At 47.0% G+C, this 27,533-nt stretch overlaps 1 protein-coding gene across 1 annotated transcript in view; it reads left to right on the top strand.

Moving 5' to 3' along the window:
* The window catches only part of ndst2a (N-deacetylase/N-sulfotransferase (heparan glucosaminyl) 2a), an 80,695-nt gene that overhangs the window by 40,220 nt on the left and 12,942 nt on the right, over positions 1–27,533 (top strand). The window contains exons 4-6 of the mRNA XM_080215898.1: positions 2,119–2,304; positions 8,155–8,283; positions 26,456–26,638. Coding sequence (XP_080072024.1) covers positions 2,119–2,304; positions 8,155–8,283; positions 26,456–26,638 — 498 coding nt within the window. The remainder of the gene's footprint in view (positions 1–2,118; positions 2,305–8,154; positions 8,284–26,455; positions 26,639–27,533) is intronic.

Genomic DNA, 27,533 nt, shown 5'->3' with positions numbered 1-27,533 from the left:
CAGTACAGAGGAAGCACTGCACTTTTTCTAACGAGATACCCTTGAGATGGGCTATTAAAGCCTTGTGCACCTCTTTGGGCGAATGTTGGATCCGCTGTTGGTATTTGAATACTGAGGTCTTCTCAGTCTATACGCCTCCCCCTCAACCAACGCCACTAAGAATGGAGTAACTGGCTACACGTCGCCTGCATTGTTGCCTGCACATTTGGGCAGCACAATGGTTAGCACTGCTGCCTCACAGCGCTAGGGACCTGGGTTCAATTCTGGCCTCAGCTATCGTCTGTGTGGACTTTGCACATTCTCCCCATGTCTGCGTGGGTTTCCTCCGGATGCTCTGGTTTCTTCCCACAGTACGAAGATGAGAGGGTTAGGATGACTGGCCGTGCTAAATTGACTCTTGTGTCAGGGGTATAAGCAGGATAACTGTGTGGGTTTATGGGAATAGAGCCTGGATGGGATTATGGTCGGTACAGACTTGATGGGCCGAATGGCCTCTTTCTGTGCTGCCGGGATTCTATAACCATTGCCAATATAAACATATTTGATAATGTCCAAAGTGCTTTGAGAAGCAACACGACACTATGGGTCTATGTAGAACACAGCCTTATAAAAGGTTGACTCGTCCTGTGACTGAAATCTGGGTGCCACACTATAGGAAGAACGTGATTGCATCAGAGAGAGAGCTCAAAAGAGGTTTACAAGAATGGTTCCAGGGATGAGAAACTTCAGTCGTGAGGATAGTTTGGAGAGGTTGGGACTGTTCTCTTTGAAGAGAAGGAGGATGAGAGGAGATTTGTTCAAGGTGTTCAGAATCATGAGGGGGCTGGACAGAGTAGATAGGGAGAAACTGGTCGCCCTCGTAAAAGGATCATGAAAGAGAGGGCACAGATTTGAAGTGATTTGCAAAGGAAGCAAATGTGATGTCAGAGAAACCTTTTTCACCCAGTGAGTGATTGGCATCTGGAATGCACTGCCTGGAAGTGTGGTGGAGGCAGGTTCAATCGAGGCATTCAAGAGGGCATTGGGTGATTACTTGAATAGAAACAATGTGTAAGGGTACAGGGAAAAGGTGGGGAATGGCACTTAGTCACGATGCTCGTTTGGAGAGTTACAATGGGCCGAATGGCTTCGTTCTACACCAAAGTGCTTCTGTGATTCTCTGAAGTTGGACAAATCAAGGGATAGGATTTTGTCTCCAATTATCTGGATGGTAATATAGTTCACATAACCGTACAGCGCAGACCGAGGCTATTCAGCCCATTGTTACTGTTCTGGCTCTCTGAATGAGTTCCCAGTGCCCTGCTTCATTCCACATGGTCCAGCTTCTCCAATTATCTCTGAAAGTTACTACTGAATCCACTCCCACTATCCTATCAGACAGTGTGTTCCAGATCATAAAAACTCACTGTATTTAAAAAGGAAGTCTCAAATCCTCTCTTTTTTTGCCAAGTATTTTATACCCAAGGCCCTCTGGTTACCTAACTTGCTGCCAATGGAAATGGCTTTGTCCTAGCTACTCTTGTCAAAACTTCTTACAATTCTGGCCAACTCTTGTTAAATCTCAACTTAACATTCATGAGGCATTGAAATTGAACTGACTCCAGCTCTGCCCAAGACTGCAAGAAACCACAAAGAGTCATGAATGTAGCCCCATCCATCACACAAACCAACCTCCCATCCATTGACTCTGTCTACACTTTCTACTGCTTCAGGAAAGCAGCCAACATAATCATGGACTCCGTGCACCCCGGACATTTTCTCTTCCACCTTCTTCCGCTGGGAAAAAGATACCAAAGTCTGAGGTCACGTACCAACCACTTAAGAACAGCTTCTTCCCTGCTGCCGTTGGAGTTTTGGATGGAGCTGCCTCGCATTAAGTTGATCTTTCTCTCCACCCTAACTATGACTACATTCTGCACTCTCTCCTTTCCTTCTCTATGAATGGGTATGCTTTGTATAGCACGCAAGAAACAATACTTTTCACTGTATACTAATACATGGGACATTAATAAATCAAATTAAAAATCAGGCATGGTTCCATTGGGTAAAGAGCAATGCACATTCGGTTGTGTTTTTATAGCCTTATCTTTCTCTAACCAAAGTTCTCAACCCTTCCAGGACCATGGGATCCCAACTGACATGGGCTACGCGGTGGCTCCCCATCATTCTGGAGTGTATCCGGTTCACCGGCAGCTATACGAAGCCTGGAAATCCATCTGGGGGATCCGGGTCACCAGCACGGAGGAGTATCCCCATTTGAAACCAGCCCGCTATCGCAGAGGATTCATTCACAACGGGATCATGGTGAGTGGCTGTGCAGTGAGTCCTCCCTGTGATTATTGGCTTCCGCCCACTCTTACATGCAAGCCGTTTGCCCGGCGCTAGTCTAACTCAGTAAGCCACTGGAGGCACTGCCTTGTAAATCTCTGGTTTCGGGAGAGTTTTCTGTGTTATGCTTTCCTCCAGTGGTTGATGTTGGAATTGTCAATACTGTAATAGAGATTAGGTTTTTAAAAAGGCTTGCATTTATATAATGGGGTGGCACGATTAGCACTGCTGCCTCGCAGTGTGAGGCACCTGGGTTCGATTCTCGGCTTGGGTCACAGTTTGTGTGGAGTTTGCACGTTCCCTCTGTGTCTGTGTGGGTTTCCTTCGGGTGCTTCAGTTTCCTCCCACATGTTCCCCCAAATATGTGCAGGTTAGGGGGATTAGCCATGTTAAATTTATCCCTTAGTGTCCAAAGGTGCACAGATTTAGGTGGATTGGCTGTGCTAATTTGTCCTTCAGTGTCCAGAGATGTCTCGGCTAGATGGATTGGCTGTGGTAGCCATGTGGGAAACTCCTCACTCACCTGGTGAAGGAACGAGACTCTGAAAGCTTGTGCTGCCAAATAAACCTGCTGGACTTTAACCTGGTGTTGTGAGACTGCTTACTGTGCTTACCCCAGTCCAACGCCGGCATCTCCACATCACAGATTTGTGGGGTTACAGGGATAGGGGAGGGTACCTGCGTAAGATACTCTGTCAGAAAGTCAGTGCAGACTCAATGGGCCGAATGGCCTCCTTGTGCACTGTAGGGATTCTACGATGAGCAACCTCGTGACAATCCAAAGTGCTCTACAGCGAATGAAGTACTTTTGAAGTGCAGTCACTGTTGTAAGAAACACGAAAACACGACAATGAATTTTTACACAGCAAATTCCCACAAACAGCAATGTGATCGTGACCAGATATTCTGATTAGTTTTGATTGCGTCAGGGGTGAAGATTGAGCAGGACATCATGTCCGACCAGGATGGCGTACAGTGTTTATGAGGTGTTTGTCTTTTCTTTTACTCAAGTTTCTAGAAATGACAGTGAGTGATCACACCAGAGGGTGGAATCCTCTCTCAGGCAGAATCTTCAAGCAGCTGTGTAGTAAGCATATAAAGTCTGGACCTCTGTTCCAAGGCAGCCCAGAGCTGCAGATCCAGTCCCACGTTCCGCTGATCGATAAATACCTTTGGTTTCAGATGGGGACTGAAATCTCTTGAGAGCACTGGAGCCCAGCTCAGGGCGTCAGTGTAACACCTCAGCTTGCAGGGCACTCGCGGCACTGCGTTTAAATTCAGGCTGAAGTGTCACATTGAATCCCTGGAGTCAGACTTGAACCTTTTGACTGAGAGTTATAGATTGGAATCCCTGCAGTGCGGAAGAGGCCATTCAGCCCATTGAGTCTGCACCGATTCTCTGACAGAGTATCCTACCTAGGCCCGCTTCCCTGCCCTAACCCCGTAACCTACACCTCTTAGGACACCAATTTAGCATCGCCAGTCAACCCAACCCGTACATCTCTGGACTATGGGAGGAAACCAGAGCACCCGGAGGAAACCCACGCAGACACGGGGAGAATGTGCAAACTCCACACAGACAGTGATCCAGGGCCGGAATTGAACCCGGGCAGCGCTGTGACACCGTGCTAACCGAGAGGCAAGAGCACTGCCCCACTGAGACGCAGCTGAGGGTCCGTGGAGGTCCCAGGTTGATACACTGTGTGCTGAGTTGTGAGTCTGTGTTTGGAGCCCCAGTGGAGTGCCCTTTTGTTTCCTGCTGTGCAACATATCAGCCAGGATTGTGGCTGCGTAATGTGCAGTGGGCAGGTGACGTGCTTGCATGTTGGGTGGGGACAGGATTGGGCTCCGACATTCCTCACGTGCTCCCACTGCCCACCATGGGCACAGTGTGCAGACCGCCAGTGAGGACGAGGTACCTGCATCGTAGAGAACAACTGGCGCCCTATAACCTGCCGACTTCCCTTCCAATCTTCTCCTCTGGTGAGCTGCCAACATGTTGAGACACTGGAGATGGTGCAGCATGGATTCAGCAGAACGATAGCCAAAAAAAAGAGGTTAAATTAGAGAAACTATGTCCAGTGTTTTGCTACCGTTGGCTGCTCTAGTCTTATGTTCAGTCCTTAGATGCTTACTTCCAAACTGCCTTTTGCCCCGAGGAGGAGTCCACCCTCTGGGGTGATCACTCGCCCTCGGCCCCCAATGGTCTCTCAAGCCAGGTGACCCTCTTCTGCAGTGCTGTCTTAAAGAGACAGGCACCACAATCAGTACACAGTGCATCCTGCTACCAAGAAGTTTTCTTTTCTCCTCAGTAATGTTGATGACTAAGCAAGTTAATTGGCATCAGAAGTTGTCATTTGCTTAACAAAAAAGTCGGTAATAAGCAGTTGCAGCAGTGGATACATCTGGTTTATTAATTTATAATTAAAATTGTGTGTAAACATTTGAAATCATACAATAGCACCTTCGGTTATGTCATCTGTAGATACCTACAGTAACTCCATATATCGTTCTTTTAAGAGGATTTGCAAACAGTGGTGACACAAGAAAACATTTTTTTTCTACAGTGAGATATTGTAATCTGGACTAGGCTGCCTGAAGGGGTAGTAGAAACCAATTCAATAGCAGCTTTCAAAATGGAATTGTGTAAATACGTGAAGGAAAAACAAGATTTACAGCGTTACGGGGAATGGGATGAATTATGTCCCTTGGTTAGAGAACCAGTGGGCTACGGTTAAGGGCGACCACAATGGTTAGCACTGCTGTCTCAGTGGATTATGAGAGTAAACGAGCTCAGAATATAAAAACAGATAACAAAAGTTTCTACAAATACATAAAACGAAAAAGAGTAGCTAAAGTAAACATTGGCCCTTCAGAGGATGAGAAGGGGGATGTAATAACTGGAAATGAGAAAGTGTCTGAGGCTTTGAACAGGTATTTTGTGTCAGTCTTCACAGTGGAAGACACAAATAACACGCCAAAAATTGATGACAGCAAGGCTATGGCAGGTGAGGGCCTAGAAACTATCATTATCACAAAAGAGGTAGTTTTGGGCAAGTTAATGGGGGCTAAAGGTAGACAAGTCTCCTGGCCCTGATGGAATGCATCCCAGGGTACTGAAAGAGATGGCTGGAGAAATAGCAAATGCCCTAGTGGTAATTTACCAAAGTTTGCTGGACTCTGGGGTGGTTCTCGCAAGTTGGAAAAGAGCAAATGGGACGCCACTGTTTAAAAAAGAAAGTAGACAAAACGCGGACAACTATCGGCCGGTTAGCTTAACTTCTGTAGTAGGAAAAATGCTTGAATTCATCATCAAGGAAGAAAGAGCGAGACATCTGGATATAAATTGTCCCGTTGGTAAGACGCAGCATGAGTTTATGAAGGGCAGGTCATGTTTGACTAATTTGGTGGAATTCTTTGAGAACATCACACGTGCAGTGGACAGTGGGGAACCTGTGGATGTGGTGTATCTGGATTTCCAGAAGGCATTTGACAAGGTGCTGCACCAAAAGACTGTTGCATAAGATAAAGGTGCACAGTGTTATGGGTAATATATTAGCATGGATAGAGGATTGGTTAACTAACAGAAAGCAAAGAGTGGGGATAGATGGTTGTTTTTCTGGCTGGCGACCTGGTTGACTAGTGCCTCAGAGATCAGTATTGGGACCGCAATGGTTTATAATTTACATAGATGATTTGGAGTTGGGGACCAAGTGTAGTGTGTCAAAGTTTACAGGTGACACTAAGTTAGGTGGCAGACCAAAGTGTGCAGAGGACGCTGAAAGTCTACAAAGGGATGTAGATAATCTAACCGAGTGGGCAAGGGTCTGGCAGATGGAGTACAGTGTTGGTAAATGTGAGGTCATCCATTTTGGTAGAATTAACAGCAAAATGGACTACTATTTAAATAGTAAAAAATTGCAGCATTCTGCTGTGCAGAGGGACCTGGGTGTCCTTGTGCAAGAATCACAAGGAGTTGGTTTGCAGTTGCAGCAGGTAATTAAGAAGGCAAATGGAATTTTGTCCTTCATTGCTAGAGGGTTGGAGTTTAAAAACAGGGAGGTTATATTGCAATTTATAAAGTGCTGGTGAGGCCACACCTGTACTGTGTACAGCTTTGGTCTCCTTACTTGAGAAAGGATATACTGGCACTGGAGGGGGTGCAGAGGAGATTAACTAGGTTGTTTCTGGGATTGAGAGGATTGGCTTATGAGGAGGGACTGAGTAGACTGGGGCTATACTCATTGGAATTCAGAAGAATGAGGAATATCATAGAAACATATAAGATTATGAAGTGAATAGACAAGATGTAAGCAGGGAAGTTGTTTCCATTGGTGCAAAACTAGAACTAGAGGACATGGCCTCAAAATAAGGAGGAGCAGATTTAGGACTGAGTTGTGGAGGAACTTCTTCACACAAAGGGTTGTGAATCTGTGGAATTCTCTGCCCAGTGAAGCAGTTGAGGCTACCTCATTGAATGTTTTTAAGGCAAGGATAGATAAATTTTTGAACAGTAAAGGAATTAAAGGTTATGGTGAACGGGCGGGTAAGTGGAGCTGAGTCCATGAAAAGATCAGCCATGACCTTATTGAATGGTGGAGCAGGCTCGAGGGATCACATGGCCTACTCCTGCTTCTAGTTCTTATGTTCTCACAGTGCCAGGGACCACAGGTTCGATTTCCAGCTTGGGGACTGTCTGTGTGCAGTTTGCACATTCTCCCTGTGTCTGCATGGGTTTCCTGCGAATACTCCGGTTTCCTCCCACACTCCAAAGATGTGCGGGTTAGGTGGATTAGCCATACTAAATTGCCCCTTTGTGTCAGGGGCACTAGCTAGGGTAAATGCATGGGATTATGGGGATAAGACCTGGGTGGGATTTTAGTTGGTGCAGACTCGATGGGCCGAATGGCCGCCTTCTGCACTGTAGGGATTCTATGATTCAATGCAGGAACCAATGGGTCGAATGACCCTCTCCTGTGCTGTGAAGTTCTACGATTATTAATATAGATTCAGTAGTAACTTGTGGAATGGACACCGCACCATGGGGGCAGCATGATGGCACAGTAGTTAGAACTGCTACCTCGCAGTGCCAGGGACCTGGGTTCGATTCCTGGCTTGGGTCACTATCTGCGTGGAGCCTGCACATTCTTCCTGTGTCTGCGTGGGTTTTTTTCCCACAGTCCTAAAGACGTGCTGTTTAGATGCATTGGCCGTGCTAAATTCTCCCCCAGTGTACCCGAACAGGAATGTGGCGATTAGAGGATTTTCACAGTAATTCCATTAATGTAAGCCAACTTGTGACTAATGAATAAACTTTAACTTTGCATCTACAGTATACAGCTCTGTAATAAAGTAAATAGCCTTGTAGAATGGACATCATTTTCTGTAGATTCTATAGTGTGCAGAAAAATAACTAAAATGCTTGTCAGTGGCTTTTAATCCTGACCTTCTGTGTAGTGTTATGAATAATGCTGTCAAGAGTTTCCGGAGCTTTTCACTGTTACACTTCAAATTTGTCTTCAGGAAGCATATAAGTTAGTACTTGGGCGGGTTTGTGATCTTGCACAGTGTAAAGTGAAGCTGGATGCAATATCAGGTAACTTGTATTCCAGCACTCGAGAATCCCTTGTCGCCTCCAACCACTCAAAGTTGTCTCATGTCTCTGGATTCCATTACGGAAAACGCGTTGCATGTTTAGTGCCTTCCCCTGCAGTGGTCAGTGTGCCGCAGCCAATTGCAGTATCCGGAAATGAGTCTAAATTGGGTAACGTTGACCTTGACTTGATGAACCGTTTCTCTCTCTCTCTCTCCTCCCACATCATCCAGGTTTTGCCACGTCAGACCTGTGGACTGTTCACGCATACCATCTTTTACAACGAATATCCTGGTGGGTCCAAGGAGTTGGATAAAAGTATTCGCGGCGGAGAGCTCTTCCTCACAGTGCTCCTTAATCCGGTAGGTGACACTTCAAACCCATTTAACCAGGGGAACATTTCCAACGTTCCAGCTGTGCTGTCCAGCCAGATGGGACTAATGAGGGCTTTCCCCCATCACTGAGACAGATAACAAAGAACATCGATTTCTTCTTGGATTAATGTTACATTCCTGACAGAAACTCAACCATAGTCTCTTCTGCACTGAATCTAAAGCAATGCATTCGTGGGTGTCACCATCTGGGCCAACATTTATTGCCCATCCCCAACTGCCCTCCATGGGGGAGAACGTGCAGACTCCACACAGACAGTGAACCAAGCCGGGAATCGAACCTGGGTCCCTGGCGCTGTGAGGTAGCAGTTCTAACTACTCTGCCACCCCGTGCCGCCCTGTGGTGTGGTGTCCATTCCACATTTATACCAATAATCGTAGAACCTCAGAGTACAGGAGAGGGCTATTCGACCCGTTGTTCCTGCACTGAATCATAGAATCCAGCACTGCAGAAGGGGCAATTTAACATTTGAGTACAAATTGCTGGTATTACCACATGGGTGGCACAGTAGCACATTGGTTGGCAGTGCTGCTTCACAGCTCCAGGGACCCGGGTTCAATTCCTGGCTTGGGTCCCTGGCTGTATGGAGTTTACACATTCTCGCTTCTGCGTGGGTTTCCTCCGGTTTCCTCCCACACTCCAAAGATGTGCGGGTTACGTTGATTGGCCATGCTAAAATTGCCCTTAGTGTGCTGAGATGCGAAGGTTAGAGGGATTAGTGGGCAAAATATATAGCAATATGGGGGTAGGGCTTGGGTGGGATTGTGGTCAGTGCAGACTCGATGGGCCGAATGGCCTCTTTCTGTTCTGTAAGGTTTCAATGTTTTCTATGAAAGAGTATAAACAGTTGCGATAAGCAATCTCTTGGAAAATCCTCGGGAATGGATAAAAGCTGGAGAGTGCCTCTCCTCCCAGAGGGTGGAAATAACTTTTTTCAGAAAAACACGCAATAAGAATAACATTAATTTCACACAATTTAGGGTCAATTATGGATGAATTATTTTCTGATTGACTTGCCAGGAATTTACAAGCACCTGGTAATGTGCAAACTGCTTTCCTCTCTAATTGATCTTTGAATGTTTGCAGCAATTAGACTTTGGTGGTTTCAAAGGGGAGGCCGTGTTTAACACAGTAGCAATTTAACAGCTGGATAATATACACTACATTTGTACCAGGCACTTCTTGTGAGATTGCAAGACAATTTGTCATCCAACTTAGCCAATTTCACAGGAGTTCCGCTGGTTGTTTATGAAGCACGGAATGTTCTGGCACTGAATGTGTAAACTATTGCAATTTATTGCCATTAGAGAATGGGAGTGCCATCGGTCTGTGTAGGGGAGGCCCGGAACTGGAAACAAACGCTGTTTAAAACTCGTGCCGGCGACCTTTATTAAACATAAGAAATAGGAGCAGGAGTAGGCCATCTAGCCCCTCGAGCCTGCCCCGCCATTTAATAAGATCATGGCTGATCTGAAGTGGCTCAGTTCCACTTTCCCGCTTTCTCCCCATAACCCTTAATTCCCTCGTCTATCAGAAACCTACCTACCCATGACTTAAACATATTCAGCGAGGCAGCCTCCACCACTTCAACGGGCAGAGAATTCCAGAGGTTCACCACCCTTTGAGTGAAGAAGTTCCTCCTCAACTCCGTTCTAAACTGCTCCCCCCCTCTCCCTATTTTGAGGCTGTGTCCTCTAGTCCTGCTATCCTTTTGAAGCAGGAAGAATCTCTCAACCTCTGCCCTGTCTATCCCCTTCATTATCTTATATGTCTCTATTAGATCCCCCCTCAGCCTTCTAAACTCCAACGACTACAGACCCAGTCTGTTCAATCTCTGCTCATAGGCTAATCCCCTCATCTCCGGTATCAGCCTAGTGAACCTCCTCTGCACTCCCTTAAACTTGGTCAATGCATAACACGTTAAAACCTTGGAACAAAACGCAAGAAGTGCCAGAAAAATCACAGCAGGTCTGACAGCATCTGTAGAGAGAGATTAGTAAGAAGTCTCACAACACCAGGTTAAAGTCCAACAGGTTTTCTTGGTAACAAACACCACTAGCTTTCGGAGCGCTGCTCCTTTGTCAGGTGAGTGGTGAGTTCTGATCACAAACAGGGCATATAAAGGCACACACAGTTTACAGAATACTGATTAGAATGTGAGTCTTTGCAGCTAATCAATTCTTAAAGGTGCAGACAGTGTGAGTGGAGACAGCGTTAAGCAAAGATTAAAGAGATGTGTATTGTCTCCAGACAGGACAGTAAGTGAGATGTTGCAAGCCCAGGCAAGTCATGGGGGTGACAAGTAGTGTGACATGAACCCTTGGGAGGTCACCCAGTCAACCCCATCATTTTTGTTTCAGGTGGATGATTAGTAGGCCATTTGGCCCATCGAGTCTGCTCCACCATTTGATCGTGGCTGATATATTTCCCAACTCCATTCTCCTGCTTTTTTCCCGCAACCTTTGACCCCCTCACCAATCAAGAACTTCTCTATACTGTTCTAAGCTGTCATCAAACTGGAGATATATAACAAGGAAATACTCAAAGTATTCAGCAGGTTATGTTTATTTATTAGTGTCACAAGTAGGCTTACATTAACATGGCAATGAAGTTACTGTGAAAATCCTCTCGTCGGTACACTGAGGGAGAGTTTAGCACGTTCAATGCACCTAACCAGCATTTCTTTCGGACTGTGATAGGAAACTGGAGCACCCACAGGAAACCACACAGACAAGGGGAGATGTGCAAACTCCACACAGACAGTCTTGGTGGCACAGTGGTTAACACTGCTGTCTCACAGCACCAAGGACTCGGTCACTGTGTACCTGAATAAGTGCTGATCTGTGACACCTAGGGAATTTTCACAGTGACTTCATTGCAGTACTACTTGTGACACTAATAAATAAACTTTAAACTATCTTTGGACTGTGGGAGGAAACCAGAGCACCTGGGAAAACCCACACAGACATGGGGAGAATGTGCAGACTCTGCACAGGCAGTGACCCAAGTTGGGAATCGAACCCGGGTCCCTGGCAGCAGTGAGGCAGCAGTGTTAACCATTGTACTGCCAGAGGCTACATCTGAGAGGCAGGGAAGTAGAATTAGTGTTTCTGGGTGATGACATTTCATCCAAACTAGAAAATGTTTGGGATGTAACATTTTAACACAGGACACGGGCATGGAAAGAGGGAAGGTTTGTGATTGGGTGGAAGACAGGAAAGCTTAAGTGACCTTAGTATTGAAAGGGCAAGTAAAGGGGTAAATAATGAGAAAGATAGGTCGAGAGGAGGTGTAAATGGCAACAGCAAAATCATTCTCTGTTCATGAAGCTGGGAGCAATGGTTACAATATGAAAATGTTGAGTTCCGCATTGCAATAGGAAGACTATGAAGTGCCTATTGGAAAGGTAAGGTGCTGTTCCCCGGGCTTCATTGGCACGGTGGGGGAAGCTGGAGAGGTCAGAGGGGATGGAGAATTAAAATGCAAGGGGCTGGAAGCTCAGGGTCCTGCCGGCAAACTGCTTAAGTTAAGGTTTATCTATTAGTCACAAGTAGGCTTCCATTCACACTGCAGTGTGAAAATCCCCTAATCGCCACACTCCGGCGCCTGTTCGGGTACACAGAGGGAGACATTAGCACGGCCAGTGCATCTAACCAGCACGTTTTTTGGACTGTGGGAGGAAACCGGAGCACCCGGAGGAAACCCACGCAGTCACGGCGAGAACGCACAAACTCCACACAGACAGCGACCCAAGCCGGGAATCGAACCCAGATCCCTAGTGCTGTGAGGCAGCAGTGCTAACCACTGTATCTCCATGCTGCCCAAAGTGATTTCAAGCCCCCCTCCCCACCGATCTCCCCTCATCCCAAGTGCGTTCGGTCTCCCCGGTGTACAGGAGGCCAGACCATGAGTGGTGAAGTATGTAGATTGGCTCAGTGTCGGGCTTTGAGGTTGTCTGAATCCCTGGAATGTGCTTGGCAAGAAATACGAGGGATCACAGGGAACCGGCGGCAGATCAGTCACCATCTAAAGGCAAACTGGTTGTGACGGAACGCATCTCCAGCATTTTCTCATGCTTCAACACTCAAGTTTTCTTTTAAATCCCTTGATTATACTTGGGCCGTTCAGCCACTCTCGGATAGCTGTAGTTCTCGATATAAAAGCTTCTGCAGTGAACTTATTGCCCCTAGCTCTCAATGTGTCAGAATCAAGATTCTATTAAAGCAGGAAAAAATATAATGATGGTATATCTTGCTGCTGGAATATGTAACTGTTGGCCCCAGTCCACATCTTAGAAGCAATTGATGGATCCCTCGACTTCCGGTCTTTCAAATGATGAAGATCTGAATCTTGGGTAAGTTTGTGTAGGTGTTCAAACATAACTTGAAACTTAAATTAGGACAATGTTGGAAGTCTCTGTCGGCATGCATTCACATGTGTGTATCTGTGTACATGTGTGTACACGTGTCTGCCTGAAAACGTGTGCGTGTGCCTGAGTGTCTGCATGTGTGTACACGTGCAGCTGTGCGCAAATGTGTGTACATGTGTTTGTGCGTACATACACGTGTGTACACATGTACATGCATCTGTGTGTGTATACACATGCGGGAGTCTGTGTGCATGCATATGTGTGTGTTTCCATGTGTGAATCTCTGTGCATACGTACACGTGTGTGTGCATATGCACATGCGAGAGTCTGTGTGCATGTGTGTGTATACACATCATACCCTGCTGATTACACATCAGAAGTACTTGATTAGCTGCAGAACACTCTGGGATGTCCTGAGGCGTGTAACAGGCACTATAGAAATACAGAAGTAGGAGTCGGTTTGTCTGAAGCAGATTTTTGGGATTAAATCAGAGGAGAGCCACCATCCGAATGTATCCCACACTCCCCATTGTCTCCATAATGCTGTCGGTTTTGTTGGCTGCCTTCAGTGAATTTTGTCTGATTTATCACAAGTTCTGCAGCACAGAGTTTAGCCAGATTTGAGATTTGCCATTGAATCCGACAGGGCTACCTTCCCACCTTCCGCAGGAGCCTTCAAGCAGTTTCTGAGAGTGGAGTCGTGACACTAAGCGCTTCAATTCCAACATAAGGCAGTTGGATGTGTGCATTCAGTCGGCCTTGGAAAGGCTTTGTGAGTCCGTCCTCTTCTGGCCTAGTGCCACATGTCCATTATATTCATTCCGTCACACCCTCCTCATGCAAGCACCTCGTGCTAGCTCGCTGATAGAAAGAGATATTTTTGCCTTAAGTTACACAAACAACTTCCATTCATGAATCATAGAATCCCTGCTGTGCAGAAGAGACCATTCAGCCCATCGAGTCTGCACCAGCTCTCTGACAGAGTACCTTAACCAGGCCCTCTCCCCCACCCTACCCCATAAACCCCACTAGTTTAACATTGGCGAATCCATCTAACCTACACATCTTGGGACATAAGGAGCAAATTAGCATGGTCAATCTACCTAACCTGCTTATCTTTGGATTGTGGGGGGAAACCAGAGCACCTGGAGGAAACCCATGCAGACACGGGGAGAATGTGCAAACTCTACACAGTCTTTGAAAAGTCTTTTTAGTCTTAGTATTTATTAGTCACAAGTAGGCTTCCGTAAACATGAAGTTACTGTGAAAATCCTCTAGTTGCCACACTCCAGTGCCTGTTCAGGTACACCGAGGCCCATTTTAGCATGGCCAATGCACCTAACTAGCACACCTCTGGACTGCGAGAGGAAACCGGAGCACCCGGCGGAAACCCAGGTAGACACAAGGAGAACATGCAGACTCCACACAGACAGTGATCCGAGGCCGGGAATCGAACCCGGGTCCCTGGCGCTGTGAGCCAGCCGTGCTAACCACTGTGCCACCGTATCATGTCTTACCCACCTCTCGTACGTTCCGAAAATTACTTTGACAGTGGAAACCAAATTGTCCAAGCAGCAGTCTGGATGAAGAAACAGTCAGTCTATTTGGAGATGGTGCGTGGTTGAGATTGGCTGGGACTGTCTGCTTTAAAGCACAACAGGATTATGACAGTGGGCGGGTGTGACCTGAGGTGAATGTTTCTGCTGAATGAGATCTCATTGAGACATATGAGATGATGAATGGGATGGATAGGATAGAGGTGGAGAGGCTCTTCCCACTCAGAAAGGACAGTAGGACTAGGGGGCACAGCCTCAAGATAAAGGGGAGGCGGTTTAGAATGGAGTTGAGGAGGAACTTCTTCACTCAAAGGGTGGTGAATCTCTGGAATTCTCTGCCCGTTGAAGTGGTGGAGGCTGCCTCGCTCAATATTTTTAAGACGCGGGTTGATAGGTTTTTGATAGGCAAGGGGATTAAGGGTTATGGGGAGAGGGCGGGAATGTGGAACTGAGCCACGACAGATCAGCCACGATCTAATTGAATGGCGGGGCAGGCTCGAGGGGCTAGATGGCCTACTCCTGCTCCTATTTCTTCTGTTCTTATGATGGCATCTCTCAACAGTGTAGCACTCCCTCAATGTCACCCATACAATCTCATGCTAGAACATGCAGTAGGCAATGTACTCAGAACAATCTGACTCAGACAAACTAGGCAGGAATGGTGATCACTCGTGATGTTTTAATATCCATCCCATCTGCCCTCCAGAAATCATCCAAGTATTCTTTTGCCAATCCGTTTGCAATTACTTTTCCAGAACTTGACTGAAATTTCATGTTCTGCTGTCTATTTCTCAGTGACTTGAGAAAGCTTTGGTACTCAGGTCCACTGCGTAGGCTGAAGGGACACAGGCCCTAACACTCTTGTAGGATCTGTAAGGAACCGAAGAACACCGTTTCACTCAGCTGTGGCTCAGTGCCAGCACACTCCAGCCTCCGGGTCAGCTCCGCTTGTGAGTTCAAGTCCCACTCCGGGCAGTTAAGCTCAAATACCAAAGCTGACACTGCAGTGCAATAGTGAGGTGCTACACTGCCGGAGGTGCCATTTCTCAAACCAAGAGGTTAAATCGATCGTGTGGGTGAAACATAGAAAGGAGGAGGCCATTCGGCCCTTCGAACCTGCTCTGCCATTTGTTATGATCAGGGTTTATTATCAAATTTGGTATCCTGATTTCATGGCACTATTTTAACATTTATCTCTCAGTTGGCATCCCCAGAAGCCATTACCTAGCTTTGGTCAATTTGCTGTTTGAGGGAGTTTACAGTGTGCAAATTAAGTGCCAGATTTCCTACGTTTGTTTGCAGATGACACCAAGATTGGTGGCATAGTGGACAGTGAAGAAGGTTGCCTCGAATTGCAAAGGAATCTTCATCAGTTGGGCCAGTGGGCTGTCGAATGGCAGATGGAGTTTAATTTAGATAAATGCAAGGTGATGCATTTTGGTAGGTCAAACCAGGGCCGGACTTACTCAGTTAATGGGTGTTGGGGAGGGTTATAGAACAGAGAAATCCAGGGGTACAGGTTCACAACTCCTTGAAAGTGGAGTCACAGGTGGACAGAGTGTGGAAGAAGGCATTCGGCATGCTTGGTTTCATTGGTCAGAGCATTGAATACCGGAGTTGGGACGTCTTGTTGAAGTTGTACAAGACATTGGTCAGGCCACACTTGGAATACAGTGTTCAATTCTGGTCACCCTATTATAGAAAGGATATTATTAAACTAGAAAGAGTACAGAAAAGATTTACTAGGAAGCTACCGGAACTTGATGTCTCAAGTTATAAGGAGAGGCTGGATAGACTGGGAATTTTTTCTTTGGAGTGTAGGAGGCTGAGGAGTGATCTTATAGAGATCTATAAAATAATGAGGGGCACAAAACAGCTAGGTAGTCAATATCTTTTCCCAAAGGTAGGGGAGTCTAGAACTAGAGGGTTTAAGGTGAGAGGGGAGAGATACAAAAGTGTCCAGAGGGGCAATTTTTTTCACACAGAGGGTGTTGAGTGACTGGAACAAGCTGCCAGAGGTAGTAATAGAGGTGGGTACAATTTTATCTTTTAAAAAGCATTTAGACAGTTACATGGGTAAAATGAGCATAGAGGGATATGGGCCAAATGCAGGCAATTGGGACTAGCTTATGAAATCCACCATATCGATGGCAACATGATGGCACAGTGGTTACTGCTGCCTGACAGCTGCAGTGACGTGGGTTCGATTCCTGCCTCAGGTGACTGTCTATGTGGAGTTTGCATGTTCTCCCCGTGTCTGAATGGGTTTCCTCCGGGTGCTCCAGTTTCCTCCCGTAGTCCAAAAGACCTGCTGCTTTCGGTGCATTGGCCGTGCTAAATTATCCCTCAGCCTAACCAAATAGGTGCTGGAATGTGGCAAGTAGGGGATTTTCACAGTAACTTCATTGCGGTGTTAATGTAAGCCTACTCATGACTCTAATAAATAAACAAACTCTAACTTTGGAGGCTGAGAGTTAATGCAGGGCTGTTGTTTCATTGGCGATCAGGGTAGAAATCTGATTCGAAATGTTAATGGTTCCTCCATCTTTCTTCCCCCCCCCCCCCCCCCCCCCCCCCCCCCCCCGCCCTGGGGCCCTTCATTCAAATCAGCAAATACTTCGGCTAAATAAAAGACGGAGCAATTGTTTAAGTTGCACGTGAGTTGGCTTCAGTTTCGTCGTGCTTGCGAAAGCTGAGGCCTGTAGCTGGGGTGATGGATGGATGGGCTTCGTATTCGAACGGGGAGCTTTTTGATTTCGAATTACGAGTTGCTGGACTGAACTGAGTCACAAATGAACTGCTCCCACAGTCTGGCTCGTGCACTCTACCATCTGTCGTGCTGACCATCTGACTTGAGTTAGTCCCTCTGAGACTCGCGCCTCTCCAGCAATGCAGAGTTTTCGGCTTTGCGTCTCGGCAGACTGAGCCTTTAGCTGGGGCTCCTGTTGGCAGCCCTGGGTTCCAAATGAGTCTGGATCGTTTCCTAGGAATAAAGGGAGCTGATTTCTAGGAAGCAGAACCACTGAGGCTGCCCGGCCCTTATGCCGATAGTTTATGCAGGAAACCCTGGAGGATCATGAGCAAGTACACATTGATGTAATTGGGGGTTGGGTTGGGGGGGGTGCAGATGTCCCCTTCGTGTCAAACTTGTTTCCTTCATCAGAAAGGACCTGTGTCTTTTAACAGGTCCTGGCGATGTGCCTTGAGTCGCAATCCAAAGCATTTCCCATACAGTCAAACACTTCTCCCTGTCACGTAGGGAACAGTGGTGGCCATTTTGAATCCTTAGGTTGCAGAGGCAAGGCCGGCATGCGCAGGATGGGCCGAAGGGGCTCTTGCTGTGCTGTTGTAATAACTCCACGGGGGCGAAAGTCCCGTCACCAAGTTGCTTTATTTACACCATGCATCTGATACTCAGCCAGTTCTCCAGTTGCTCCCTGCTGAATGCAGGCTGGGAGCCTGACACACCTGCTTTAAATAGGGAGCATGAGGCTCCCTGATTTAGCCATCAGGACTCATCAGATAGTTCATACTCGAGCAAGCCAACCTCATTAGCGTGGCTGAAGTCATCACAGCTGTAAAGCTCTATCAACACGGTAGCACAGTGGTTAGCGCTGTTGCTTCATAGCACCAAGGACCTGGGTTCGATTCCCAGCTTGGGTCACTGTCCTGCAGGGAGTTTGCATGTTCTCCCTGTGTCTGCGTGGGTTTCCTCCGGGTGCTGTAGTTTCCTCCCACATTCTGAAAGATGTGCTGGCTAGGTGCATTGACCCAAACAGGCGCTGGACTGTGGCAACTAGGGGAATTTCACAGTAACTTCATTGCAGTGTTAATGTAAGCTGACTTATGACAAATAAATAAACTTTATAGGCTGCACTAGCCCCAAAACTGGAAAATCCTACTCGAGGCCAGTGGTTTTTTGCATTGTCCAGGCTTCCGCCCACTACGATTCCCATGGCAGGTAGATTGGGAAGGTTCCTCTATGACTCTACAGGCAACTAAAGGAGATTACTACTTTCAATGCACACTGTTCCCTCATCACCAGAAGAGATCGAGCGATTTTCCTTTTAAGTATGATAATTATCAACCCACCTCCCCCCCCAACCCAAGTTCCCTTGATGTGAGCTCTTAAGTGTAAAAGTTATTGAGTTATTGTGGTGATGAACAGAGTTAGACGCTGGAATTCTACCGCCTCGTTTGCCATGGAATTGGAGCAGACGAGAGGTGGACAATGGAAATGTCCGTTGATCTTGGGTGGGAATTTTTGAGCGAGACTGTAAAATCCCGCCCATAGTTAGAGCCCATAGCGAGACCGTAAAGTCCCATACATCACTAAAGAGAGGCCCTTCGGCCCATCACACCTGCGCTGGCTATCAAGCTCCAATCAATTCTAATCCAGTAAGAAGTCTCACAACACCAGGTTAAAGTCCAACAGGTTTATTTGGAATCACCAGCTTTTGGGGCACTGCCCTGTTGCGCTGGCAGTCCAAAAACTTGTGATTCCAAATAAACCTGTTGGACTTTAACCTGATGTTGTGAGAGACTCCTTACCGGCATCTCCACACCAAGGGACATAGGATTAAGGTGCAAAAGGCAAGCTTTAAAGGAGATGTACAAGGCAAGTTTTTTTACACAGAGGGCGGTGGGTGCCTGGAACTCGCTGCCGGGGGAGGTAGTGGAAGCGAATATGATAGTGACTTTTAAGGGGCATCTTGACAAATGTATGAATAGGATGGGAATAGAGGAGTATTGTCCCTAGAAGGGTAGGGGGTTTTAGTTCAGTCGGGCAGCATGGTCGGTGCAGGCTTGGAGGGCCGAAGGGCCTGTTCCTGTGCTGTAATTTTCTTTGTATTCTAATCCCATTTTCCAGCAAGTATTCTGTAGCCGTTTATGCTCTGACCTTTCAAGTGTTCATCTATATCTTCAATATTGTGAGGGTTCCCGCTTCTCCCACCCTCTCAGCGAGTTCTAGACTCCCACCATCCCCCGGGTGAAAAAGATTTTCCTCAAATCCTCTCTATGTCAACTGCCTCTTTTCTTAAACCTGTGACTCTTGGTTATTGAGCCCTCTGGTATGTAAAGTTCCTTCCTATCTATCCCATCTCTGTGTCTCATAATTCTGTACAAATTGATGAGGCTCCCCCGCCCTCTCTGCTCTGGAGAAAACAGCCCCCTGTTCAGAGCTGAAACACTCCAGCCCAGGCCACGTCCTGGTGAACCTCCTCTGCTCCCTCTCTAGTGGAGTCGTACGGTGCGTCTGCATATCAATCAAGACCACAGCCATTGATAGCAAGCGCTGATGGGCAACCTTTTCTCAGTAACCCTCAGCGTTGTCTTACATTCTGTAGTTTGACGATATTGGATGCTTTTTCAGGGTTAGGATGTAAGAATATTGATTGTGCTGCTTTGCTACAGAGCTGTGTGTGCCTAGTTTGCATATTGGCAAATAGCAAAAAGAACAGTGAATACATTATCCTACGGTTGCATGATTATGAAGATAGCTCCTTCCAAACAAGTTGCAGAATCCAAAGCCAGATGGAAGTGTTTCTGACTGGCTCCATCGTTTCAACAATGTCACCCAGCCAAATTTCCAAACCGGCAGTTAGAGAGTGAGGTCAACCGTGAGGTTTGATTATTTTATTATCCTTTCATGGGATGTGGTCAGGCCAGCACTTCTGTTGCCCATCTCCAATCGCCCTAAGAAAGATAATGGTGAGTAGCCTTCGTGAACCTCTGGAGTCAGTGTGGCGTAGGTACATCCACAGTGCTGTTAGGGAGAAAGTTCCCAGATTTTGAGCCAGTGGCAGGCAGTGAAGGCGTATTTCCAAGTGTGGTTTGGAGGGGAACTTCAAGATGGTGGTGTTCCCCATGTACCTGCCACCCTTATCCTTCTAGATGGCCTAGAAGATACTGTGTTGAAGGAGCCTTGGTGAGTTGCTGCGGTGCGTCTTGTGTATGTTACACACTGCTGCCACAGTCACTGGAATTCTACCGCCCTGCCCGCCACGGAATCGGAGCGGGCGAGGGGCGGACAGTGGAAGTGTCCCATTGACTTCCGGCGGGATTTTCTAGTCTCAGTTTGAGTGAGGTTGTAAAATCCCACCCAGAGTGTGCGTGGTGGAAGGAATGGAGGTTGAAAGTGGTGGATGAGGTGCCAATCAAGCAGGGCTGCTTTGTCCTGGATGGTGTCAAGCTTCTTGTGTTGTTGGAGCTGCACCCATCCGGACAAGTTATTCCATCACACTCCTGCCTTATAGGTGGTGGACAAGGTTTTGGGAGTCAGGAGTTGATCTCCTAGCCTCTGACTTGCTCTGGTTGCTGCGGTATTTTGATGCTGGGTCCAGTTCCAGGTTTTGGATGATTTTGTTTTTGATGGTAGATGGTCATGAGTTTTTTTTCTCTCTTTTGATTGGTCAGTTGTGTATATTGGGCAATAATAGTTGGCAGTTCTACAACAGCTGGTGAATGTTTAAAGTTGTGATTGGCTTCATGTGACACAGTTAGGTCACCAGAAATAAAAATAGGTGTTGTATTGGTTGGTGATGTATTTGTCCTCCACGCAGAAATTTGTTTTTAAAATCTCGGCACGAGAGAGCGACATTCTTTTAAGTTGCGTTGAGGTTGATTGGCCAATGCTTCAATAGTGGTCTGACACTTGGACAGAGTTGGGTGAAGGAGTATCGGTTGCTCAGAGTAAATTCACGCTAGCTTTGTAATACTCTGGGCCGTTGGAATGGTGCAGTCTATTTCCCCAGCACCTTTCAAGACTCAGCCACTCCTCCACACAACGAGAACCGGTTGGGAGAGTAGAGGAGGGTTGACTTCTCTTTTCCCTTTGAAAATGGAGGACACCACATCCCACATCTGTTGTATTCCATCAGGAGGCAATGGTGATTGGTCTTGAGATTAAAATGCCCGTTTGGGAACACAATGAGCTGCTACAAGAAGTGCGCCCGGGACTAGCTCAGCTGGTACAGCATGAGACTCTTAATCTCGGGGTCGTGGGTTCGAGGCTCATGTTAGGCATCATTGTTTTTAGGGGGCTCAGGTTTAAGATGCGAGGGACAAGGTTTAAAGGAGATGTACAAGGCAGGTTTTTAACACAGAGAGTGATGGGTGCTGTCGGGGGAGGTAGTGGAAGCAGATATCATAGTGAGTTTTAAGGGGCGTCTTGACAAATAAATGAATAGGATGGGAGTAGAGGGATATGTTCCCCAGAAGGCTAGGGGGCTTTAGTTCAGACAGGCAGCATGGTCTGTGCAGGCTTGAAGGGCCTGTTCCTGTGCTGTAATTTTCTTCGTTCTTTGCTCCCCATCACACCAGCCCACCGCAGAAACGATGAACATCACTTTGACAGCTGCCCGATGTGCAAGGGAAAGCCGTTTTCTACAAGCTATTGGTAGGGACTGCACAGTAGTTAACCTTGCTGCCTCTCAGCACCAGGGATCCAGGTTCGATTCCCGGTTGGCCACTGCCTGTGCAGAGTCTGCACATTCTCCCCGTGTCTGCGTGGGTTTCCTCCGGGTGCTCTGGTTTCCTCCCACAGTCCGAAAGATGTGCTGGTTAGGTGTAGCGGAGTGGTCGATTATGCTGGCTGCTTTCCCGAGGCAGAGGGGAGTGTAGACAGAGTCAGTGGATGGTTTGCATGATGGACTGGGCTATGTTCACAAACTTTGGTAGTTTCTTGTGATAAACCATGTCCCCTTGGATTTAATTGAACATATTTAATACACACTGAATATTTCATGAATTATAGAAAATGCTTCATTTATATATTAATAGAACTCTTGTCAACTTCAATTAACATTATTAACAAATATTAACACTTTGGACCCAGAGGCAATGCACGGCTCTCACAGTCAATGTTGTGAGCAATCAGCACGCACCTTGCTTCGCTTGCCCTTGCTTTACGTGCATCGTTTCAGCCATACTGGTAGGGGAAAAAAAACTACATGGACGGGAATCAGCGGAATGTGGCAAGCCTCAGTGTGGGCAACTGCTCACAAAACGTCTTATGGGACCACGCTCAGAAAGCTGATGGGCCGCACACAGACCTTGGGCCGCAGGTTCTCCCTGCCCCCACCCGCCGCCCCCTACCCACCCCCCTACGCCCCACTGAGCTAGAGTCTGCCCATGCTGTTGGCACATTGAACTGGATGAGGTGGGGGGGCGGGGGTTGGTCTCCCCTCTGCAGCAGGTTAATGAGATGATCTCCCTTCTACCACCACCATGCACGTATGTTCCATTGGATTTAATATTTAAACAGACGGGTTCAGAACCCGTTTGGTGAATCGGTTGGATTTTACTCCAGTTTCAAAAGCAAACAGCTTTGCAAAGTTCCCAGTGCAGCAACAAAGAAGAAGGGGAAGGTAAATGGAATGGAGGGCTGTGTGTGCGATTCACTGGGAACTGCCAAAGGGAAGGGGCGCCTGGTCTGTGTTGACAATGCACAATCATACCCTGTAATAGAGACATCTCTGTGAGAGCTAAACTGAATGAAATGAACTTTGTCCCAAGCCAAAAATATAGGAAATCGACTGGCTGATCACATTAAGGGCTTTGAAAAACATTGCCTCTTGTTTGCTCAGTGGTATGTAACAAAGAGTGCTGTCCAAACATTAAGTGGTATTGCATGTCTGCTACTGGAGACCTGCCACCCCCTTCTCCCACCCTCCCCCAGTGGAGTGGAAGAGGTGAACTGGATCACGTTGATTCAGGAATGAGCGCCACGCAGTCATAATGAGTTTTCTTCGTCCGTTTATGTTGAGATGTTGTGGAGGGGGGGGGTTTTCTTTTCCAAACTCAGCGGCTCACCTCTGGCTCCCCCCACAGCCCTGAACCACTCCCAGCCTAATCTGCCTCTGCCGGACAGACACAGCTCGATTCCAAAATCTTACCCTCCCTCGTGAGCCATTCAGTGTTAAAGAGGTTTGCGGCCTCCTCCTGGTCCACCTCCCCACCCGTTTCTTCAGAAGGAACTCTTCAAAACGCAGCTAATGAAAATACAACAAAACTTACTCCGACTTATAAATCAAAGACAGGGTTTAATAAAGAAACATCATTACTCCAAACTTGGGGCCTCGCCCTGGGCCACTCTCAGCTCCCCACAATTCTACATAGTTCCTTATTTATAGTGAATCAGCTGGTCAGCTGACTATTACATCACCCTGTAATTGGTTCCATGGTTTACTGGGTCAGTTGACCTTTACGTCTCATTCCCATTGGTCACATTACATCTAATACAAAGTTGCTTACATTCTAACACCACCCCACCCCACCCCCCCCCATCCCTCCCCGCTCTTAGCTCATCCAAAACTTTTGCTCTCTGTATCCTCCTTGCACCAAGTCCCTTTCCCCGCACTGCTCCTTGACCTACATTGGCTCCTGGTCCAGTTCCGAACTTCTCACTCTTTGTGTGGGATTTTTCTCCTCCCTGGTGGTGTGCTTTATGGCGGCAGTTGCAGTCCACCATTGAGGAGGGATCTTACGATCCTGTTGTCAATAGATTACCCCACTGTTTACATCCTCTGTCACCTGCGGGACTCGATTTGATTTATTATTGTCACATGTATTAGCATACAGTGAAAAGTATTGTTTCTTGCGCGGTATACTGACAAAGCATACTGTTCATAGAGAAGGAAAGGAGAGGGTGCAGAATGTGGTGTTACAGTCATAGCTAGGGTGTAGAGGAAGATCAACTTAATGCAAAGTAGATCCATTCAAAAGTCTGATGGTAGCATGGAAGAAACTGTTCTTGAGTCGGTTGGTATGTGACCTCAGACTTTCATATCTTTTTCCCAATGGAAGAAGGTGGAAGAGAAAATGTCCGAGGTGCGTGGGGTCCTTGATTATGTTGGCTGCTTTTCCGAGGCAATGGGAAGTGTAGACAGAGTCAGTGGATGGCAGCCTGGTTTGCATGATGGACTGGGCTACATTCATGACCTATTGTAGTTCCTTGTGGTCTTGGACAGAGCAGGAGCCATACTAAGCTGTGATACAACCAGAAAGAATGCTTTCTATGGTGCATCTGTAAAAGGGAGGGAGGTTGGGGGAGATTTTGGCCTTTGTTTTCAGATCTCTCCGCGATCTTGCCCCTTCCTATCCATGTAATCTTCTCCAGCCCAATAACCATAACCCCCTCCTCCCCCCGCACGAGATATCTGTGCTCCCCTGAATCTCATTTCTTGTACTTCCCTGAAGCGGATGGAGCCTGAGGTGGGTTTGGGTGCGGGGAGCCTGCGCGTGGGGGGGGGGCCCGGATGGAGCCTCCATGTTGCTCAATGTTACAGGGATGGGGCCTGTGTGGGGTTGTCAGTGCAGGCTCGATAGGGTGAATGGCCTCCTTCTACACTGCAGAGATTCTTTTATCTAAATCAACAGATGAAGGAAGGAGGAATAGAAGGTGAAAAGGACACTGGGGAGGGGACTTTGTGGAGCACAAGCACCAACCTAAATCTGTTAGGCCACATGTCCTGTTTCTGTGCTGTACCTTGACCCGAGGCAGGGTGACTGTTAGTACAATCTGGAGCTGAGCAAATAGGTTTAAACTCCTTCAGCAATTACACAAACATTCACGTTTCAAACAGCTCCATTGGCCTGTTTAGTTTATTTGAAGGTGTTTGGTTTCGCACAGGGGAACTGGGACGTGAACCATTGAAATTGCAGCTTATGGCCCCTCTAGTGGCCCAGTTGTGAAGTGCAGTTGGTGGCAGCCATGCTGAGCTGTATGGAAGTGATTGTCTGCAGGACACTGTGCATTACCCCTGTGCTCGCTGACCCACACAGGCTCCCCATCCCTCAACATCTCCATTTTAAAATTCTCACCCTTTAATTTCAATCTTCCCATCACTTCACCCCTCCCTATTCCCTGTAACAGCCTCTTACATCCCTCTGACGTCTCTGCACTTCTCCACATTTGGCAGCCGTGCCTTCAACTGCCCTAAGCTCAGAGATTCGCTTTCCTAAACTTCAATTTTGCTCAGTTGACTGGATGGCTGGTTTGTGATGCCGAGCGATGCCAACAGCGCGGGTTCAATTCCCATAGCGGCTGAGGTTACCCCTGAAGGCCCCACCTTCTCAACCTGCCTGAGGTGTGGTGACCTTCAGATTAAAATCACCACCAGTCAACCCTCCCTCCCTCATTGGAGAGAGCAGCCTATGGTCATCTGGGACTAAAGTTAAAGTTTATTTATTTATTAGTCACAAGTTGCCCAGTCCATCACACAAACCAGCCTCCCATCCATTGACTCTGTCTACACTTCCTGCTGCCTCGGAAAAGCAGCCAGCATTATCAAAGACCCCATGCATCCCAGACATTCTCTCTTCTACCTTCTTCCACTGGTAAAAAGATACAAAAATCTGAGGTCACGTACCAACCGACTCAAGAACAGCTTCTTCCCTGCTGCTATCAGACTTTTGAATGGACCTACCTCGCGTTAAGTTGATCTTTCTCTACACCCTAGCTACGACTGTAACAGTACATTCTGCACTCTGTCCTTTCTTTCTGTATGAACAGTATGCTTTATCTGTATAGCGCGTAAGAAACAACACTTTTCACTCTATGTTAATACACGTAACAATAGTAAAATACATTAACACTGCAATGAAGTTACTGTGAAAATCCCCTAGTCGCCACACTCTGGCACCTGTTCGGGTACATTGAGGGAGGATTTACCATGGCCGATGCATCCTAACCCGCACATCTTTCGAACTGTGGGAGGAAACCGGAGCGTCTGGAGGAAACCCACGCAGACATGGGGTGAACATGCTGCACAGACAGTGGTCCAAGCTGGGAATTGAAACCAGGTCCCTGGCGCTGTGAGGCAGCAGTGCTAACCACTGTACCACCTCATGACTATAGTGACTCTACCTGTAATGTTCCAGATTTGTTAATTAATTAAGAGTTTTCCCCATTGCCTTGGCGGGATTTGAACTCCAAGAATTTGCCTTTGGGTTATTAGACCAGTAACTTGGACGCAATGGCAACACCTTCCCCCCCAACACCAATCCCCCCCCCCCCCGCCCCCCTTTCAATGCAGAACATTTTTTAAACCTTCCGTAAGCAGGAAATAAAAAGACATTTCTCTGGACGAAGGTGTGGTAGGGGATGGTGACCTAGACATGCCTGCAGGACCCGTTGGGAGCCGGGGATATTTTGACGATGCTTTTGAGGTGCTAAGCGTCACTCACTTAGTCTTGCGTTGGCTTGGCTTACAGATCAGCATCTTCATGACCCACCTATCGAACTACGGCAACGACCGGCTGGGCCTGTACACGTTTGAGAGCCTGGTGAAGTTTGTCCAGTGCTGGACCAACCTGAAGCTGCAGACCTTGCCGCCTGTAAAATTGGCAGCCAAATACTTTGAGCTGTTCCCAGAGGAGAAGGACCCCTTGTGGCAGGTAAGAGCATTGTTTCAGCTCCTGGTGGCGGCAGCCTGCTCTGTAGAATAGGCAGTGGACACTGACTGGTCTTACCACAGCTGTGGTATGTACGTCTCAAAGAAACTACAAACCTGCCTCAGCTGTCAGGATGCACTCAAAAGTACCGTGAAGCAGGAATTACTGGGATTCAGCTATCCTTACCAGAAAAATTTCCTCTGATCACCCTTTTGAGCATCATTATTTCTTCTTTACTCTTTTAAAAGTTAGCTGCTGGCACCCCACAGTCCCATCAGAAAGTGGTGCCTATACTTACAAAGCAGTGCAGTGAAACCCTGATCTTACATGCCCCCGATTTAGCACGAATTCGGATATTACGCGATGAATCATCAGACCTTTTTTTTTGGTCTTTCTGGAGAACTGTAAAGTTTTCGGTGAGTTAATTTCATGTTTTCTTAGATCAAAATGGAACAAACTGCTGGAAAAAGAAAATCTACGTTCAAGCAAGGAACACTCGATCACTTTTTTTAAGAAATAAACTTGTTGTTTTGGCATGTTTGTTAAAAAGCTTTACTAAAAATTAATGTGTGTTTTAATTTCCACTGTAACAACAACGATTTATTCACGGAATCCTTTAATTAAAAGATAATTTACTTGCCAGATGGTAAATGTGCAAAAAACGGGTCAAATAGGGCGATAGTAGTGGTGTTTTAGGATGTTGGGTCAACATTGGGTCAGTTTGAACGCTGATTTTCTTGAACCCCGATTTAGCAGGACCCCGCTTTTTTCGCGATGACTTTTTATGGACCCCACCCATCGTGTTATAACAGGGTCACACTGTATTTTCTTTGAGGGAGCTATGAGTATGTCTGTGGGCTCACACAGGAGAACCCCTGGAATATTAGAATATTAATGG

Source organism: Carcharhinus amblyrhynchos, chromosome 31 (assembly GCF_965287045.1).
Source record: "Carcharhinus amblyrhynchos chromosome 31, sCarAmb.v2.hapA, whole genome shotgun sequence".
Taxonomy (NCBI): domain Eukaryota; kingdom Metazoa; phylum Chordata; class Chondrichthyes; order Carcharhiniformes; family Carcharhinidae; genus Carcharhinus; species Carcharhinus amblyrhynchos.
The sequence above is the reverse complement of the archived record's forward strand: the minus strand, read 5'-3'. Positions and strand labels throughout refer to the sequence as shown.